The sequence below is a fragment of the Ochotona curzoniae genome, unplaced genomic scaffold (assembly GCF_017591425.1).
Source record: "Ochotona curzoniae isolate NIBS_2020 unplaced genomic scaffold, NIBS_Ocur_1.0 contig_3332, whole genome shotgun sequence".
NCBI classification, from domain to species: Eukaryota; Metazoa; Chordata; class Mammalia; order Lagomorpha; family Ochotonidae; genus Ochotona; species Ochotona curzoniae.
The window spans coordinates 4,914,015-4,934,459 of record NW_024465816.1 but is presented as its reverse complement, the minus strand read 5'-3'; the positions used below and the strand labels follow the sequence as shown (position 1 = coordinate 4,934,459).

Genomic DNA, 20,445 nt, shown 5'->3' with positions numbered 1-20,445 from the left:
CTGATTAACATTTTAGTGATATAATATTTTCTGACAGCTAAAGTTTCAAAACGGTTTTAATCAATAAGGCATTCGATTCTTAGCAGTTAAGATGTTTATTTTGCCACTATTTGTATTTTATGTGTATTTATTTGAAACCTAATAAGCTTATTGTTTTCCCAAAATACACTTTTTTCAGTTCTATTAACTTAGCAGTGAAGGTTTTAGAATAAGATTTATCTTAAGTGAAATCTTAGTTCACTTAAGTTCACCTAGCTCTATACTAGTCAAAATTTTTAGTTTCAAGTCTCAAGTTTTCTCATCTTAAATATGGAGATGGGGGACCCTCGAGTGCGGTAGCCTGGAGGCTAAAGTCCTCACTTGCGGGCACTGGGATCCCGTATGGGCACTGGTTCTAGTCCTGGTGGCCCTGCTTCCCATCCAGCTCCCTGCTTGTGGCATGGGAAAGCAGTCGAGGACGGCCCAAAGCCTTGAGACCCTGTACCTGCATCGGAGATCTGGAAGAGGCTCTGGGCTCCTGGCTTTGGATCGGTGTAGCTCTGGCTGTTGTGGCTGCTTGGTAGGAGAATCAATGGATGGAAGAGCTTCCTTTCTGTCTCTGCTCCTCTTTTTATATCTGACTTTTTGGGGGGAAAAATGGAAAGGTGGGGGAGCAGCATTGCAGGTATGGTGACTTGCCACGTCTGCATCCTGTTGCAGACTGCCTGCTTCAAGTCTTGTCTACTCTTCCGGCTCCCTGCTAATATGGTTGGGAAAGTAACAGATGATGGCCCATGTTCTTGGGTCACTGCCATCCGTGTGGGAGATCCGGATGGAGTTTCTGGCCTTCTTTGATCTGCAGTGTGGCTGTTTGGGAGAATCAGCCAGCAGATGAATGATCTCTGGCTATTCCCAAGTCTGTCTTTTAAATAAATAAACGAGCAAATAGATAAACAGAGATGGAACAGGCTTTGATGCGGTGGGTTAAGCTGCTTGCACCCCTTACCTGAGTATTGGTTGAATCCTGGCTCTTCTGCGTCTGGCCCTGTGAAGCAGCTGACGATGGCTCCAGCATGTTTGGAGTCCTGACACAAACCGCAGCCGGCAGCCCTGGCTGTTGGGGTCAGTTGCCAAGAGAGCCATTGGGTAAGATGAAAGTAAATAAAAAAGGACAGGACAGAGACCCCATCGCTTAGCAATATAATAGAACATATAATAGAACATGTTCTCAAAACCCTGGCTGAGTTAATTAGCATGTAGAGAGAGCTCGTTTTCCCTTAAGTTTTCACTGTTTCAATCATTTTTACACATTTCTCTTGTTTTTCTTTGTAAAAATGTTGTTCCTAAGGCTTATTTTTAATTGTGTCTTTGACAATATTTTCACTTTAGAAAATGGGAATATTTTTTGTTTTTGGAACTAATAATACTATATGAATAAATTAAACATTCAAATAATCCAAAAGAGAATAGTCTTCCTCTCCGCTCATTACCTTGATCTATCTCAAAATGACAACCCTCCTGAATTATTTTGAAGCCATTCATTTTTTCCTATATATTATTCATACATTTGTATTTTACTACCTCTCACACATGAAATCCTACTGTACTTCGAATTTTCCCATGAAATCAAGTTATTTGATATATGTTACAGTCCCATGTAGAAATCTACCCTATTTTTCATGATTTCTTAGTACTTGACTGTGTGCTTATTTAATCAGATAGTTTATAAAGAGTATTTAGATTTTATTTGGTCTTTCCATTGTAAATGCACCCATGGGGGAGACCCAGAAGAAGCTCCTGGCTCCCAGCTTCAGCCCAGCTCAACTCTTGCCTAGGCAGCCATTTGGGGAGTGAACCAAGTTGTTACGTCTCCTGCATTATCAGTAGTGACATATAATTTTGCACAAATATGTATATATATTAAGGAACTTGGAGAGTCAATAATCTGGTTCAGACAGCACCTAAGAGAATTGTATATTTTACAGGTATTTGGCTGAAAAGAATATAATTGCCCAACAAGACCGTTTTTTCACAGTGGTTCCCTATCTGGAGCTATTTGCGTAAATCATGTCTTTTGTGAAATAATAGCTCAGTCGTTTGTAAAGAGTCTAGTACACTAGTCACCAGGGAATTTCATTTGTGTATATAATATAAGAATACTATTATTTAATAGTCTGTCATGTTGTCCTGCATTTTTTAAAAATAATTATTTGAAAGGTAGCATCACAGAGAAGAGACAGAGAAAGATGTCTGTTTCACTTCGTAAGTGACTGCAGCATTTGAGGCTGGGCCAGACTGAAATCGGGAACCAGGAGCTCCAGTCTAGTCTCCCACTTATGTGGTGGTTGCTGCAGTACTTAGGCCATAGTCTCCTGCCTTCCTAGTGCATTGGCTGGGAGTTGAGTCTCAAGTGGAGTAGTCAGGATTCAAATCAACACTTATATGAAATGTAAATGCCCCAAATGGCAGCTTGACTTGCTGTTCCACACTGTCTGCCTGCTACACTTTTTTTTTTTAAAGCTTTATTTTATTTTTATTTAAAAAAAGAGAAGAAAAGGAGAGAAAGACCTATCATTCCCTGGTTCACTGTAAGTGGCTGCGATAGCCAGAGCTGAACCGATCCTAAGGTAGGAGCCGGAAGCTTCATCTGGTTTTCCCATGTGAATCCAGGGCCCCAAAGACCAGACCTGGGCCATTCTCTTCTCATTTCTCATGCATGTTCTCAGGGAGCTGTTCTCAGGGCATGTTCTCAGGGACACTGAACCAGTGTCCATTTGGCATGTTGTCACTGCGGGGGTGGGAGCTTACCCCACTGTAACCATGGTGCTGGCCCCTACCCACTGCTCTTTTGATCTACATATCCTAAGCTCCATTGAGAAATATCAAAGCGTGCATATTGGAGTTGAAGAAAATCAATGAAAGAATTTCATATATAATCATTTGATTCAATTTTGTTATTTTTGCTAATCACTCAAAATTATTTTAATGTTGCTGATCTTAAATCAAATTGTATAGAGTATTTTACGTAGTTTATGAAAAAATGGGATGAAAAATTGCTTTGGTGCAGAAATCTTTGAAATTCTGTCTAGGTATATCTTTTGTCATTTTTAAAATAAAGATTTGTTTATTTAAAAGGCAGAGTTAGAGGAAGAGACAGAGATGTTCCTCTACTGATTGATTCCCCGGATGGTTACAACAGGCAGTCTGAAGCCAGGGGCCAGGAGTTTCCTGGGGTCTTCCATATGGGTTAAGGGTTCCGAGCACTCGGAGCAGCTGGGAGGCATAGGTTCCTATCCCAGGGCGTCTGCCTCCATTTTTTCATTTAATTAACAAACATTGTGTAAGATGTTGTCCCTAGGCTTGTTAGAATACACTTGTGGGAAAACTAGACGATCACTTCTTTTGTGGCCCTTACGTGTTAATAGGCAAAGCAAGTCAGATGATAAAAATAGAGCTTCAGTAATTTTATAATATGTTTTTTTTTTAAAGCATGTTTTGCAGTGTTAGTGCAAACATTCTTTTTTTTTTTAAGATTTATTTATTTTTATTGCAAAGTCAGATATACAGAGAGAAGAGAAAGAGAGGAAGATCATCTGCCCGATGATTCACTCCCTAACTGACAGCAACAGCTGGAGCTGCACCAATCCGAAGTCAGGAGCCCAGAGCCTCTTCTGGGTTTCCCTTAAGGGTGCAGGGTCCTAAGGCTTTGGGATGTCCTTGTCTCCTTTCCCAGGCCACAAGCAGGGAGCTGGATGGAAAGCAGGGCCACTGGGATTAGAACCCTTATGGCATCCCTGTGCATTCCAGGTGAGGACTTTTAGCTGCTAGGCTACCGTGCTGGGCCCAGTAATTTCATAGTATGTTAAAAGGTCACAGAACCTGCGTAGTGGCACAGTAAATGAATTCTCCTCTGTGGCGGTAGTATCTCGTAAGGGTCCCAGTTCATGTCCCAGCATTCTACTTCTGATCCTGGTCTCTAGGCTTAGGGGCTAGGAAAGCAGTGCAGGATGACTACAGTTCTCAGGCATTCTGCGTCCATGTGGGAGACCCAGAAGCTTCTGGTTCTCTGCGTTGGACTGGCTCAGCTCTGGTCTCTGCAGCCATTTGGGGAGTGCAGATGGAGGATCTCTCCATTCTCTCCCTGTCTCGTCTCTTATATTTTTTTCTGATTAAAAATAAAATTTTAAAAATCTGAAGCTAACTGAAATCACCAAGGAGTATGGTTCTAGAGACATAAATCTCAACAAATTGATAAGCTATGTTTTTCTCCAAAGGAATAATATGCAACATATGGTCACTTCACTATATGCAGACATGAATAATGCTTTTCCATGACATTTAATGCTCATTATATCAGAATCTGACTGATTTTTCAAGGTCACATAGTAAGCTTTGAGAGGCTTTATAATCACATGATTGCATTTGTTTTACTTTGAAGTCCATGTTTCTACAGTATTGACAAGTGTAAACTTTGCTTGGTCTGATCAAATGTATCATACTGAAATTATGCCTTCACAGCTTCGCAGTATATTCAGTCTTTGCTATGTTATTTAATTTTTTTTTTAAGATTTATTTATTTATTGGAAAGGCAGATGTAAAGAGAGGAGAGACAGTGAGAAAGATCTTCCGTCTGATGATTCACTTTCCAAATGAGCGCAACGGCCGGCCAATGCTAAGCTGATCCGAAGCCAGGAGCCAGGAACTTCTTCCGGGTCTCCCACACAGGTGCAGGGTCCCAAAACCTTGGGCTGTCCTCAACTGCTTTCGCAGGCCACAAGCAGGGAGCTGGATGGGAAATGGAGCTGCCAGGATTAGAACCGGCGCCCATATGGGATCCCAGCGCATTCAAGGTGAGGACTTTAGCCACTAGGCCACACCACTGGGCCCGTTATTTAATTTTTTAAAGATTTATTTTATTTCTATTTGGAAGACAGTTACACAGAGAAGGAAAGACAGAGAGAGAGAGAGGGATCTTCCATCTGCTTTTTATTTCCCAAATGGCTGCGCTGGCTAGAAAGGGATCAATCCAAAACCAGGAGCCAGCAGGTCCTTATGTATAGCCATGGCCCAAGCACTTGGTCCATTTATGCTGCTTTTTCAAGCCCACCAGCAGGGAGCTGGTTCAGAAGGAACCAATGCCTATAAGGGTTAACAACACTGCAGGAGGTAGCTTTACTTACTGTGCCACAGCGTGGTGATGGAGTGGGTGCAGCTGCCACATTATTCTAATTGGCTAATATTATGGTTAGGTTAGTGTAGAGCTAGAGCTAAATGCCCCATTTAAAAATGACAACCCAGGGGTGGGAGAGGGGGTGGGAGAAGGGGCCAAAGTTTTGATGTGTCACAAATAGGCACTGGTTCCTGTCCTGTCTGTTCCATGTCTGATCCAGCTCTCTGCTAATGGTCTCAGAAAAGCAGCAAGAGGTGACCCAAGCAGTTAGGCTGCTGCCACATAACCTGGAAGATGAAGCTCCTGGCTTCTCACTAGTGCTGTCCTGGCTGTTTTAGCCATTTGGCGAGTGAACCATTAGGTGAAAGGTGTACTCAGTCATTCTTCCTTTGTAGCTTTGACTTTCCAAAGATTAGATATTTGAAAAAGTATGACACCTTGGGCTGGTGTTTGATACAGTGGTGGGAGTCTCCCACGTCCTGTGTCAAGTCTCTGAGTTTGAGTCCTGGCCTTCTGATCAGCTTACTGATGACGCTGGGAGATGGCAGTGATGTACTGCTGATTGGGTCCTGCCCACCTGCCTAGGAGCCATCAATTTGAGTTTTCTCAAATTTAGCATTAGCTTTCATAGTTCTCAAACTGTAGGAGAGGATGATCTTACATTGTTTTGTGTGCTGAGTTAAACTGTTTTTAGAAATAATTTGTCTTGGAGCTTGGCTCAGTAGCCTAGCGGCTAGAAGTCCTTGCCTTGCCTGTGCTGGGATCCCATTTGGACGCTGGTTCTAATCCCAGCAGCCCCGCTTCCCATGCAGCTCCCTGCTTGTGGCCTGGGAAAGCAGTTGAGGACCGCCCAAGGTCTTGGGGTCCTGCAGCTGTGGGAGACCTGGAAGAGGCTCCTGGCTTCGGATTGGCTCAGCACTGGCCATTTTGGCCACTTGGGGAGGGAATCATCAGATTGAAGATGTTTCTCTCTCTTGTCTATGTGTCTGCCTTTCCAATAAAAGTAAATCTTTAATAAAAAAATGTTTTTGTTGTCTTTCCATTAATAAATTTCTTAGCTAAGAAAATATAAGCAATTGAAAAGTTTTTAGAATATTGCTTTATTGACAGCTTTCAGTATGAACAAGCAGCAGTTATATTGGCATAAAGTGCAGAACTAAAACTTTTATTGTAAGGCATTTTGCAATGTTTCCAAATAGTACTAAATAGCTCACCCAAGGGCCCAGTTTATTTGGCTGTTCCTGGTCGAGTTTGCAGTCTTGGTGAGGCTATAGTTATTGCAGAACTTCTCAAAATCATTTATTATAGCAGTCTTGTTGCACTGCAGTTCTTTCCAGATTGAAAAGACCAGTCAATATCTGTCTAGGATCCAACCTTAAGGTACCTCCTGCAATGCTGGCAAGCCCTTGTGGCCACAAGAATGGATCCTAACTATTCCACTTCTATACAGTCCCCTGCTAATGCCCCAAAGAAAACAACACAAGACATCCCAAGTACTTTGGCTCCTGCTATTCATGTAGGTCACCTGGTGGGCGTTCCAGGCTCCAGCTTTATGCTGGCTGAACTCTGTCCGGGTGGCTATACGGGAATGAATCAACAGATGGAAGATCTCTTACTCCCTCTCTGTCTCTTGCCAGTCTCTCCCTGTTTTTCTGTAACTCTGCTGTTTATTTTATTTTTTTTTTTAAGATTTATTTTATTTTTATTACGAAGTCAGATATAAAGAGAGGAGGAAAGATAGAGAGGAAGATCTTCCGTCTGATGATTCATTCCCAGAGTAAGCACAACAGCCGGTGCTCTGCCGATCCGAAGCCAGAAGCCAGGAACTTCCTCCAGGTCTCCCACACGGGTGCAGGATCCCAAAGCTTTGGACCATCCTCAACTGCCTTCCCAGACCACAAGGAGGGAGCTGGATGGGAAGTGGAGCTGCCGGGATCAGAACCTGTGGCCATAAGGATCTCAGTGCGCTCAAGAGGAGGACTTTAGCCACTAGGCCATGCTGCCGGGCCTGAAACTCTGCCTTTTAAATAAATACATTTTATTTATTTATTTAATTTGTCTTTAAAAGTTTCAGATCAAAATAGCATACTGGTTACCAGTAAACCACTTGAAAAATTTAGAGTTGTTAAGGATTTGTGTGTAGGTGGGAAGTCTTATCATAGTCATCGTTGTGTCTATCTTGAAGCCGAGATGGGACACTTAATACAAAGATCAGTTTGTCAGGTAGACTGCCTTTTTAGGAATCTGATATTTTATGCAAATGACTCAGTCATCTGTAAATGGCGGTTTCTTGCCCTGGGCACTTAGTAAGTAGAATACTTTAATTGGCAAACATATAGTGGGCATTCCTGGGAAAGGTATTTTCCTAGATATTCAGGGATTCAGAGACATTTCAAGCATGATCTTGGTACGTATGTATGCATAGTCTTGTGAGCTTTAAATGCATAAATTAAGGGATAATACAATATACTATAGATACAAAATGTTTAATAATGTCTGTTCAGGAATTTGGAAGGATCAGTGTGGTGATATTTGAACTGCTTTTGAAAGATGCGTGAGACGTGCTTGATAGAAGCAAAGGTAGAAAGGTTTTGAGAGGAAGCACTCGCCGTAGTCTTATTCTCTGGGTTTCTGATGTGAGAAAATGGGCTGAATTATGAAAAGCGTTGCCGAGTGATAGCCCGTGATTTCATTGTGAAAGCCCTCTTTGATTGCAGGCATTTGGCTCCAAGGTGCCTGTCAGGAGGAAGCTGTTCTTGTGGGCAGAGCTGGGATTTGAACCCACTTCCTAAGTGGTGTCTTAACCTCTATGCCAGATTCTTGCCCCCTTAGTAATGTTTGTGTTTACTTGGGAGACAGGATGCCTCGCACTTTGCACAGTTACTCATTTCCCTGCCATAGCCCAGTGAATGAGATCCTTTCTCAAATGAAGAAAAGGAGTTTTTAAGGTAATTTCCTCCAGGTTATTATAGCTAATAGTAAAACCTGTTTAAAGCAGGTTCAAACAAATGTCTGACTCCTTGGTGTTTTTCTTTTTTTCTGTTCTGTGTTGTCACTGTCCCCTCAGCGATGGACTTGGTGCACAGAGTCTATAGCACGCATGGACCCTGACTGGTGGTCAATACCCGCAATTTATTAGTGGCATCAGACTTTAGATCCTGAGGGTCATATAGGATAAGGGAGGTATTGAGCTTATCAACAGAATCCATCAACTGTTTCTATACTTTTGTTTGGAACTCTTTTTGTTTTGTATATTCTACCAAGTGCTCTCATTCATATGCTGTGCACTCAGCTGTTCTACAAAAGACATCCATTCAGTTATACAAAAGGTATCCATTTGGTTGTTATCACACAAATATCATCCAATCAATTGTAATCCTGTGCTCCCTGACCTTCTGGGGTCATTTGTGTCCTCTGACACTGTGTTGTGAAGAATCCAGAGCCAGGTGTGTGTGTGTGTAGGAATTGATTGTATTGAAATGAGTATAATGGATATATAGTTTTGAATGGAGAAAAGGTCAGTAATGTTATGATTGTAAAGGATTTTATAGAAGATCTGTATTAGTTTGTATCTTTGTCAGCTTTCTGTAAGGTATTGAATAGATGAACTGCGATGGATATTCAGTAGATAACCTTGTCCTCAAGTCAATTTGCTGAGTAATTTTTTCTCTACTATGTACTGTTAAATAAGCTCATTGATGTAAGAGTATAATTTCATTATCTGTAGTAAATGTATAGTTCAATAACCATCAGTATTTATAAGCAAGTTTTTATTTTTTAATTTTTTTAAGATTTTATTGGAAAGTCAGATATACAGAGAGGAGGAGAGACAGTGAGAAAGATCTTCCGTCCCATGATTCACTCCCCAAGTGGCTGCAACGGACAGAAATGAGCCAGTCCGGAGCCAGGAGCTTCCTTGGGGTCTCCCACATGAGTGTTCAGGGTCTCAAGGCTTTGGGCCGAACTTGACTGCTTTCCCAGGCCACAAGCATGGAGCTGGATGGGAAGTGGGGCTGCCGGGATTAGAACTGGCAAGCGTTTAGGATCCTGGTACATGCAAGGTGGGGACCTTAACTGCTAGGGTGTTGCATTGGGCCTGATGTTTTGTTTTTTTCATGTTTACATAGTTGAGAAGGATGTATGTTTGTGAGGACTATTGATTAGGGTGGGGAGGTTGAGGCATTGAGGGAAGGTGGGTGGGAAGAGTGCTTTATTTTTTTCCCTTTTCTCCTGTGTCTACATGGGGGTGGGAAAGGAGAGCCAGAGAAGGTAACTGCTCCCAACTGGCAAACTACCTCAGCACGGGCTATAGGGGATCGCCACTTGACGTCATCTAGGAAACCCTGATGTGAAGAGGAACACATTTTATTTTTAGATTTATGTTATTTTGTTGGAAAGTCAGATGTACAGAGAGGAGGAGAGACAGAGAGATGATCTGTCCATTGGTTGATTCCCCAAATGGCCGCAATGGCTGAAGTTGGTCTCCTGCGTGGGTGAAGTGCCCAAAGCTTTGGACCCTCCTCGACTGCTATCTAGGCCACAAGCAGGGAGCTGGATGGGAAGTGGAGCTGCTGGAATTGGAACTGGTGCCTATATGGGATCCCGGTACGGGCAAGGCAAAAACTGCAGCTGCTAGGCTACTGCGCAGGTCCAGAAATAAACACTGACCTCACTTGTGGCATGTCAGCTTTTAGGGGGCACATTCAAACCACATCCAAATCACATCACCGTTTTTGAATTCCATATTCTGCCTTCTAGATAGAGGGTTTGAGTTTCTTTAGCTTCTGGAAACATTGTCCCGGTGAGTTGTCCTGGGTTTAGCTCAGCCTCCTGCTGCAGCTCTCACAGCTTGGTGTCGAGTTCCTCAGGCTGGCATTACACTCAGCTTGCAGGCTCTGCCAGTTCTGGGATCCTTGGGTTAGCTCTGCTGTCAAATCTACATCAGACATTTGCCTTAGGGTAAGCTCTGTAGCAACCCACACCCTGCATCCCTGGATTGTTCTTGGACCCTGTTGAGCTACAGCTAGGACGGCCGAGGAGTACTGCTCAAGAAACGGTTAGGGCGGCGACTTGGGGCAGCCCTGAACACTGAGTCCCAAAGTCCTGTGGTAGCTCTGTGTCATCCCTGGAAAGGGATCTCACCTTAAGATCCTGACACTTGGTTCAGCACAGAAGCCTAGTGGCTAAAGTCCTCACCTTGCACGTGCCAGAATCCCATATGGGCGCCAGTATGTATCCCGGCCACTCTACTTCCCATCCAGCTCCCTGCTTGTAGGCTGGGAAAGCAGTTGAGGATCGGCCGAAGCCTTGGGATCCTGTACCCACATGGGAGACCAAAAGAAGCTCCTGGCTTCGGATTGGCTTCAAATCAGTTCAGCTCAGCTGCAGCTGCTGTGTTCACTTGGGGAGTGAACCAGCGAATGGAAAGTCTTTCAGTATCTTCTTTTCTCTAGCAATCTGACTTTCCAATAAAAAAAAGGACCCTAAGATTTTTGTAGCCAATATGGTTGTTCAACATGCAAATTCTCCATCTTCAAGTGCCATATGGGCACTGTGCTTCCAGTCCACTTCCCTGCTTATGGCCTGGGAAAGCAGCTAAGAATGACTCACGTCCCTGGCTGCATAATAGCTTTGCATCATCCCATATAGGTGCTGCACCATGTGGGAGACCTGCGAGAGGATCCTGGCTCCCGGTTTCTGATTGATTTAGCTGCAACGATATGGCCATTTGGCGAGTGAGCCAGCAGATGGAAGATCTTTCTGTGTCTCCTTCTCTCTGTATATCTGCCTTTTAAATAATAAATAAGTTAATTAAAAAGAAACTGTCATTCTGGAGCTATGATGGGAATGGCAGCTTTGATGATACTTGAAATGGGGACATCATTTCTTTCTTTTTTCTTTTCTTTTTTTTTAAATTTATTTTTATTAGAAAGTCAGATATACAGAGTGGGGAGACAGAGAGGAAGATCTTCAAGTGATGGTTCACTCCCCGAGTGCAACGGCTGGAGCTAAGCCAATCTGAAACCAGGAGTCCAGCGCTTCTTCCGGATCTTTCACACGGGGGCAGGGTCCCAAGGCTTTGGGCTTCCTTGACTGGTTTCCCAGGCCACAAGCAGGGAGCTGGATGGGAAGCAGGGTTGCCAGGACACGAACCGGTGCCCAAATGGGATCTTGGCATGTTCAAGGTGAAGACTTGAACCACTGGGCTATAGCGCTGGGCCCAGGAGTATCATTCTATTGTCCTACTGCATAACTATTGGCTTCTTTGTATCTTAGATAATCTTTATCACATATCTTGACACACCCTCATTATTCTCTGTAAAATACATTGCTAGTCTACAGCCTAGCTGGGCTGAGAATTTCCTTTACTTGAAATCATCAGGGAGAGAGACAAAGAGAATGAATATCTTGCATCCTCTGATTCTCTTCCCAAATTGCTGGAACTGGGCTCCTCTGATGCTGGGAGGCAGGAGCTTCTTTGTCTCTCATGGGTGCAGGGCCGTATGCAGCACCCATTTGGGATGCTGGTGCTACTGTGAATCTTTATAAAGAACAGAATTTCATTTCTCACAATCTAGAGATTGGGAAAGTTATGATCAAAGCACCTGTAGTGCTTTTTGTTTGTTTTATGGAGGTAAGAATAGCCAAGTTATGTGGGGCTTGAGATATCCTTTAGGTGAACTTGGTCCAGCTTCTTCTGTGTGTGGGAATACAACTGGGAGATGCAGATGGGAGTGAATAGAAAAGCAAGATTTATTGAAAGTCAAAAGGTTATTCACACTCAAACATGAATGCAGGAAACTTGTTAGGGAGGGTGGCTCTCATCCAGGCTGTAATTGTCCTTTTTACAGGATGTTTGGGTGCTTGTGGCAGGGCCCGAGTGATGGAAGCCTAAAGAGGCAAGGTTGGACTGGATTACCAAGAATGCAACCTGGTCTCCGGTGTCTGTGAAGTGAGGTGTAGTTGCGTGGTGGAAGGCACGTGTGTCAGATCCTTAGCCTGCTGAGTTAGGCCACTCTGGGGTTCCTGTGGGGTACATGGCTTGCGTGTTGGCAGTTCTTAGTGTCCTGTCCCTCACTGATCCCCTACTTGGGCCACATCAGATTCGTTCAGAACTGCTCTCTTTGTACTCATTTTTAAAATAAAATAGCACATTGACTATAGCCTCAATAAACATTCTGTTTTATTGGTTTATATAAAATACAAGATAAGAAGAAAGTCTGATTTGAAATGAAAATCCTTTGAAATAAAAGTGCTGTGAAATAATAATTCGAGTCTAGAATTATACTCTATTTTGGACCAGTAATTCGGCTTTATTAGGAGAGTGCAAAGAGTGGGTGCCTAAGTGTGTTGATGAAATAGGAGGACTTCTCCCCCTCATGCTGCTTGTTATGTTATTATTCTCAAAATAGTTACTAGAAAAGTTGGAGGAGGAAAGACCCAAACTACTTCCTTTCAATCACCCAAGTAATCCCAGACTGTTAATGTTTTTACATATTTACTCAGTCTTGTAGAAAATTTGTTTATGTGGAAGCCCACATAGTTATTGTACCATAAATAAAAATGTGTTCTCTTTTTACATTGTAAGTTGTTACTACACTTGAATGAAGTAAAAATAAAAATCGCTCCTCTTCTCTCTCTCCTGTATATCTGACAACAGATGTGTGGAGTTTTCCTCCTGTAACACCTAGATGTCTTCCAATTCAGTTGAGAATAGTACCTGGAGTTAGTGTGCATCCCATAGGTTACAGGCTCAGTCCCAGAACACTGTTCCCAACTTCATATGCTAGTTGCAAAGTAATGGCACCCAGGTTGTATGCACTTCTTTCTGGCGTGGTTATCTTTTGGTGGTTCCTAACAAGCCCTCTACAGATTTGATAGCTTACAAGCTCATGCACAGAATTTGGGGGAAACATATTTATTTATTAAAAATAGGGTACAGATGTAATAGATGGAAGGCTAGATAGATTCAGTCTTCATGGGTCCCAAGCAAAGGAGCTTGTCTGTTGAAGTTGGATGTGCACTCTCTTGGCTTTTAGAGGTGTTTGCCAATCCAGAAGCTCCTTGAACCTCATAGGTCAGGGGACTTTCTTTTTTTTTTTTTTTTTAATTATTTGAAAGAACAACACACACACACACACACACACACACACACACACACACACACACAGGGAGAGAGGGGAAGGAGAAGGAAGTAGAGAAAGAAAGATAATTTTTTCTATCTTGTGGTTCATTTGCCAATGGCCATAACAGCCGTGTGTGGGCCAGGACCTGGGAATCCTGGCTGGGGCTCCCACGTGTTAGCTGGGACCCAGGTATCTGGGCCATCTTCTGCTATCTTGCCAGGTAGAAGGGAACTATTGGAAGTGGAACAGCTAGGCCTGAAACCAGTGCCTAATTGAGGGATTATTATGTTACTTTTACAAATTCTTTTTGTTTGAAGAACCGATTTTACAGAGAAACAAGGAAAGACAGAGAGAGAGGGTTTCATATGCTGAAACCCAACTGACTCCCCAACTGACCTCATAAGCTTGGAGCTGAACCAGTCGGAAGCCAGGAACCAATAGCTTTTGTGTGCCCCTGTGGACTTTGGCCATCCTCTCCTACTTCTCCATGTTTTAAGCAGGGAGCTGAATCGAAACCAGAGCAGCTGGGACATGACCTGGCACTCGTATGGGATGCCGGTACTGCACAGAGAAAGAGGAGCAGCATGCTGCACCACTGTGCCAGCCCAATATTTTCTCCTAAAACACTCTCGGGATCCTTTGCTGACTGTTGTGTTTTCCTTTTGCTTGACGCTTTGAATTGTCCAACTCTGAATTTGAGTTCTGCCTATTGCAAGCACTGCCGGACCCCGGTGGGGTGAGCATGATGGCGACCAGGTTCTGGGTAAGGGGCTAGGAAAAGGTGTGGGCCAACAGAGCAGCTCTCAAACACAAAACAGGATAGATCATCATGGAATCCTGGAAGGAACCATTTCCTCTGTGTCTGAAGAAGATGTGTCCTAAGTGCGTTACAGAATGTGGGAAAAGATTTTGGCCAAGTATCTTTCCGAGAGGTCCCATCCAAGTCACAGCCCCATTTAGCTGTGCCAGCTGAGGCAGCCATGAAGCCCTCACTCAGCTCTGAGTGGTCAGATATGTGCCCTGCAGCCACTCACTGGGAAGGAAAGATACTTACTTGAGCTCCTGCCATGTGCCAAGTCCTCTTTTCATTTTTCTCTTATTGATTCCTCACAAGTTTGTTTTCTGAATTAGGGAAACTGAGGCAGAGTTACCTCTGAATCCCACAGGACAAACTCAGCACTGTTCATTTATTGCTGTCTTCTGAAATTACCTTAGAAGCAGCACCCATAATCCCTCCCCCAGAAATTTACTTTGGGCAATGTTTTCACTGAGCTGATTGGAAGCCAGGAGTCAGGTTCAGGGAAGTATGTTAGAACTCCAGGACGAACATAGAACTACCACTTCGGTTTCCAAAAACACCCTGCATCCCCCAGTCATCATTTTTCAGACTTGCTGCTTTATTGGGAGGTGTGAGGACTTCTCAGGGGCCTTGCTTTGTAAAGGGCAGTGTTGCAGCTCAGTTTGTTGGTGAGTGGGAAAGCCTTGTACTTAACAATGTATAAAACAGCTGCATATTGAGTGCTTCCCAGAAAATAACCCTGAAACAGATTGTCCAAGACTTTGATAGGAGAGTACAATGTTTTGCCCTACCAGTTTTACAAACCTTCTGTATTATGCTGTCTGAAAATAGACAGCTGTCAGTACTACTGAACTCTGTCTAGGTGCGATTACTGCAGTATTTTCCTCCCTACGTTACGAGTTAGTGTGAGTCAAAGGTGTGTTATGAGAACCAGTCCAGAGAAACTCACCTGCTTAATGTAGCTTGATTCACAGGATAAATTGCAGTGGTGTATAGTCTACTGTTCTTCTGTTGAAGAAAGGAGACTTGATTGGAAACTAGAAAGTTAGTTGTGGATTCTTTGGTCATTGCTAAGTGGTTCATATAAACTTGCTGTGGAAAGAAATTAGTCAACTTTAGCTGTTTAAGTTTTAGAAATGAGCCAGTTTTACTTGAACCCTGTGTTTAGTTATAAATTGGTAAAGGTGCTAAGATTTGAAACTTTAAGCTTATTTAACAATATAGAAGTGAAATTTATATTTTGCCCTCTTAAATAACTTTAAATGTTTTGCTTTTTCTTCTCTTTCAGTTCCTGGCATGGATGGGAATACTTTAACTGATACAGGTCTCACAGATTCCTATTTCAGCACCAGCTTTATGGGCGTCAATGGATTTGGAAGCCCTGTAGAAGCAAAATATCCTTTGATGCAGGTATCCTTAGTATGAATTTATATTCACTGTGCAATATAAATTTCCAATGTGTTCTCCCAGAAATATTCTTTATACTTATAGCTATATTGCTGATTTTATTTTACTTAATGCTTAAAGTGTTACATTTAAGCCTTAGTATTTGAGTGATTTCTGTATACCAAAGATATTTTTGAAATTTTCTCCCATTTTCTTTACCTATTTGTTTTTTCTTGATCTGCATGTAATATTAAGAATATTTTTGTTTACATTGTTTTTGTAAATTGATATTGCAGAAGTTTGAAAAATAGAAAATTTCTAGTGTTCCTATATGGAAAATTAGTTTGCGCCTACCATAGAGTCCTTTGGAATATGTTATGAATTCTCAACTACAGCTTGAATTCTGAACTTGCATTAAATTTCTTACTTCATTTGTATTTAGTTAAAAAGGAGAAAGGAAAAACTAATTTCTTGGGGTGTTAACTCATGCATATACACATGTTTGAAATACTGTGCCTAAAACTGATTCACAGACAGATCAGTAGAAGTTAATATATTAAATACATTAAATCAAATTGAAATTTAAAACTCAACCATTTCTGTATATAGATGCGAATATTGTGTATCTAAAATTCAAGTAACTTTTAGGATACATATCTACATAAAACCTTAGTTTTCACAAAAATAAAAATTAAAAGTGGACGCAGATCTGTGGCATGGTGAGCTAAGCCACCATTTGGAACAGCACATCCCTAACTGGAGTATCTGGGATCAGCTGCCACCTGCCTCTGCTTCCAGTCCAGCTTCCTGCTAATGTGTCTGGGGAGCAGCAGATGACAGTCCTGAGTTGCTGCCACCTAGGTGAGAGACCCAGATGGAGTTGCTGGCTGCTGGATTCACACTGATAGTTGTAGGTATTTGGAGAATAACCCAGTAGATGTACAGTCGTTCTGACTGTCTCTGTTACTTCCTCTCAATTGGCGTTTGAAGAAGGATGCATTTTGAAGAAACAAAGATTTGTTGGCATTGAATGAGGGATTTTCTAGGTTGGAGAGACTATAGAGACTATCGAATGAGTTAAGAAAACAAAGACTTTGTTTAGAGGAAAGAAAATAGCCCAATTCCATAGGTGAATAAAGTGTGTGCAGGATGATACAAATTGAGTGAAGATATTAGAACATTTACGGATTACATAATTACTTTATACCCCCATGTATGGATCTTGGGATTTATACTCTTTGGACAGGCAAACTTACTGTTGATATGTTATTCCCAAGCTGACAGGTTATGGAAATACAGTTCTGATTAAGTGTGCAACTTTGGCTTTGTGCACCTAGCTAGTAAGTAAAACTTTAATTTGATGCATTATAGTTACGTTTGGAAGTTTCTGTAGATAGTTATAAAACAAGCAGCAATATCTATAGGAAGATTAGTCAGACATGTAAAAGATGAATTGGAAGGGAAGAAGCAAGGGTGGTCAGTTTTAATTTGTTGAATATTTTAAATTCTGTATCCTCAATGATAATGTGTGTATGTGTTTTGTCTTTTAGAGAATGACTAATAGTAGCAGTTCCCCGAGCCTTCTAAGTGATAGTGCCAAGCCATATACAGGTCACGGTAAGAGCCTGGCTCCTTTGTGTGTGTGTGTATGTGTGTACTTACTCTGGAAGCAATACACTCGTAAAAATTCTGAAAAATGTAAACAAGTATGAGAGAATGTAATTGTTATCATCTTACTCAAATGAATTATAATTTATATACCTTGATTTTTTTTCTATGCAAATTATAATCCTGCATCTTTAGCTTTAAATTGATTGCTTCTTTCATCACTATAAATTCAGCTTCATTGTGTATGTTCATAGTTTGTATTTAACTACTTTTAAAAACTATTATGTTCTGGTGTACTATGTATGTGAACCTGTGAAATTAGTTCTTTCGGGTACATCTTAAGAATTGGAATTATTCAAATTATGAATATTTTTAAGACTTTAATTTAGTTTTCTGTGTTTCAATTAGAGTAATTTCTATTTTTAAAATACTGAACAATAATTTTTTAAAAACTGGAAAGTTGAATGTTAGTATTTTGAAATAGTGAAGTGTCAGTATAAACATCTTCATGTGTATTCTTAGGATAGTTGTTTTGTGTTAGGGTATCAAATTTTCATTGTTAGGATTTTTGAGCATTTCAGTATTGAGTAAAATTATTCAAAACTAAATTGTGGCACTGTCTGCTTCTAGTATTTCCTTGGAGTTTAGTATTTCTGGTTTCTGAATGTTACAGTTATTCACCAGTAATGTCTACAAGTGTCCTCAAAGGATAAATTATATGAAGTATTTTTTTTTTCTAGTTTCCTTTTCCATTGTTTAATGTAAAATTCATGTTGATTTAGTAAAGATTTGTATGAAAGTCAGACTTAGAGAAAGAGAAGGAGAGGGAGAGAGAGGTAGCCATCTTCCGGGTGCTGGTTCACTCTCCACATGGTGGCAGAGGCTGGGGCTTGACCAGGAACCAGGAGCTCCCTCATGGGTGCAGGAGCCTGAGAACTTCAGCAGTCTTCTGCTTTCCCAGGCGCATCAGCAGGAAGCTGAATTGGGAGTGGGACAGCCCGGTCTTAAACCTTTGTCTATGAGGGATGCTGTGGCTTAATGTGCCGCTCTGCAATGCTGGCCCAGAATTCATGTTAATTCTAATGGAGGACTACATCTTGACAGTTCATGGCTAGGTAGGAAGTAGAGCTGTTAAGTAGCAGTCTTTACTGTGTAAGATTCCTTTAAATGAGGGCATTTTATAGATTTTTAAAGACTCTGTGGGCAGTTTAATGAGATTCAGAAACATTTAAATCTAGAGATGAAGCGAAAATATTTCCATGTATCTCATGTGTACCCTTTAGAAACTCTTTAGATTTGTAAAGTGATACGGTTTTGTTTTTAACCCTGCCTCAAAATATTGAAACTTTAACACCTTTGGATTTCATGTTTGTATTGAAACATTTATTATTTTCATCTTTAAAAACTTAATAATTTACTTTGTATTTTAATAAGAATATCAGATTTCTCATGATAAGCCTAAAAATATAAACTAGTTTGTAGAGTACATGATTTTCAGACTTTGCCAAGGTTTAACTCCAAGTCTGGGTCTCTCACAGCAAGGTTGACACCTCATTTCCTTTTTTATTCTTAAGATTTGGGTGCAAGAATACATTTACTTATCGTTGGTAGACTTACTGCCTTTAAAAACATACTCCAAGTAAAATAGTTGAGAGTCTTTTTTCCTGTATTTGGTTTTTCTTTTGGTTCTAATCAGTCAGATGAGTGCTGATTCAGGTAGATTCTGAATAACTATTGGATAGTGAGTGAATTAAGTACTCATTTCATTCAGAAATTACTGTGAAATTTGAACAGTCTATGATTTTAAAGCACTGAGTGTAATATTATGACAATTTTTATTACTGCTGTTGTTATTATCAAGGTGAACATTTATTAGGTGTATAGGCTGCCTGAGTTATCTGTGTGGAAACTTAATGTGACTTACCTTCCAGATCCTCTCACTTCACCTGCTTCATCCTTGTTTAATGATTTTGGTGCCCTCAACATCTCTCAGAGAAGAAAGGTGGGTGAATTGAAATTGGAGTGACACTATTGGGAATTTGATGGTGATGCTGGGATTATTACTTTGTAGTATCAAGTTGGAGGGGGGACAGTTTTTTCCCCAGCCATTTTGTTTATCCTCTTATTTTTCTAATGTGAAATTGTATTTGATTTCTGTGCATGTAATAGATTTTATGTGAAGGGATAAAATCCTGCTGCTTACCCTTCCCTTTATGTTAATGGAGCCTATATTTAAGATGTAATTTAATGTTACAGTTGCCAATAATGTGATCCATTGTAGGTATGTAAATCATGCCTTTATTTTTTGATTGTTTTGTCTGCATTTCAAAGAGTCTTAAATTCCTCATTATAAGGCAGACTTAAAGGTTTCAAGTTTTTAAATTGGCCCAGGTGTTAACATGTCTTCATTTATCAACTTAATTGAATTTGATTTGGAATTGAGGTTAATAAGCTCTGTGTAGACTTGGGGAAGAGTTTATAGGGACTGATTCTGTGGCCAGTTGAATAGTTTGATGCCTTTGAGTTTAGTGAGAATTATGTTGCTGCCTAATCTTGGTGGAGATTAAAATTATAAAATTATTCTATTTTCTAAGTAATGGAGGAAGGCCCGGAAAGAAAGGAAAATACTAATTTTAGAGAAAATGACCAGGTGCTTTTAGCAAAAGATCTGATCAGAGGATAGTATAAAATGAAGTTCAGGAAGACTGTGGTAGTATTGGTTTCATGGTGTATATGCATGGACCCCCAACTCATTTGAGTTGTATACATTAATTGTGTACATTTTATGTATTAGGGAAACTAGATTTTTTTTAACTTTTTCCATTTTTTAATTATATTTTTGGCAATCTTTACATAGTTAATTAGGGTAAAAAAGTTCAAGGGCTACAGGAAAGTGGGTAAGACCATTGTTTCCACATTGTCTCCTTCATGTATCTGAGGTAAGGGGGTTTTAGGAGAGAAGCCCAACCCAATTTCCCACTCACCCCAGGTCCTGGATATGGGGCATGCTCTGAGGGCCTTGCTCAAGTGGTTTTGATAATTAAACAGTTCTGAATTGCTGCCAATGTTGCCACTCCAAGCATGATGAGATCGTTGAAGAATCCACTGATTGACACAGCCCATCATAGAGTCTTCGTTTGTCCTGTTTTTCACTGCCAACATATGGCTGAGGTGGTTGATTGATTTGTTCTGTCCTCTGTCTTTTCATGGTTAGGGTTCCAAGTCTGGCAGTTCGATTGGGGAGATCCCCAAAGAAACTTTGAGGTGATCCCAGACTATAGGACCCAGCACAGTCCATTGCCCCATCAGCTGGTGGTTGCAATTGCTGGGTCTGTTGTTTCCAGCGTTGTCTTCCACTGGAACCAATGGGTGTTGCA

The 20,445-nt window shown here is 41.2% G+C and overlaps 1 protein-coding gene across 3 annotated transcripts in view; it reads left to right on the top strand.

Moving 5' to 3' along the window:
• The window catches only part of PAN3 (poly(A) specific ribonuclease subunit PAN3), a 129,646-nt gene that overhangs the window by 4,056 nt on the left and 105,145 nt on the right, over positions 1 to 20,445 (top strand). For all 3 annotated transcript variants that reach the window (XR_005883836.1, XM_040979851.1, XM_040979850.1), the window contains exons 2-4: positions 15,363 to 15,484; positions 17,011 to 17,077; positions 19,000 to 19,070. Coding sequence is in view for 2 of the 3 variants with exons in the window: in XM_040979851.1 (XP_040835785.1) it covers positions 15,363 to 15,484; positions 17,011 to 17,077; positions 19,000 to 19,070 (260 nt within the window). In the remaining variant the exon portion in view is untranslated. The remainder of the gene's footprint in view (positions 1 to 15,362; positions 15,485 to 17,010; positions 17,078 to 18,999; positions 19,071 to 20,445) is intronic.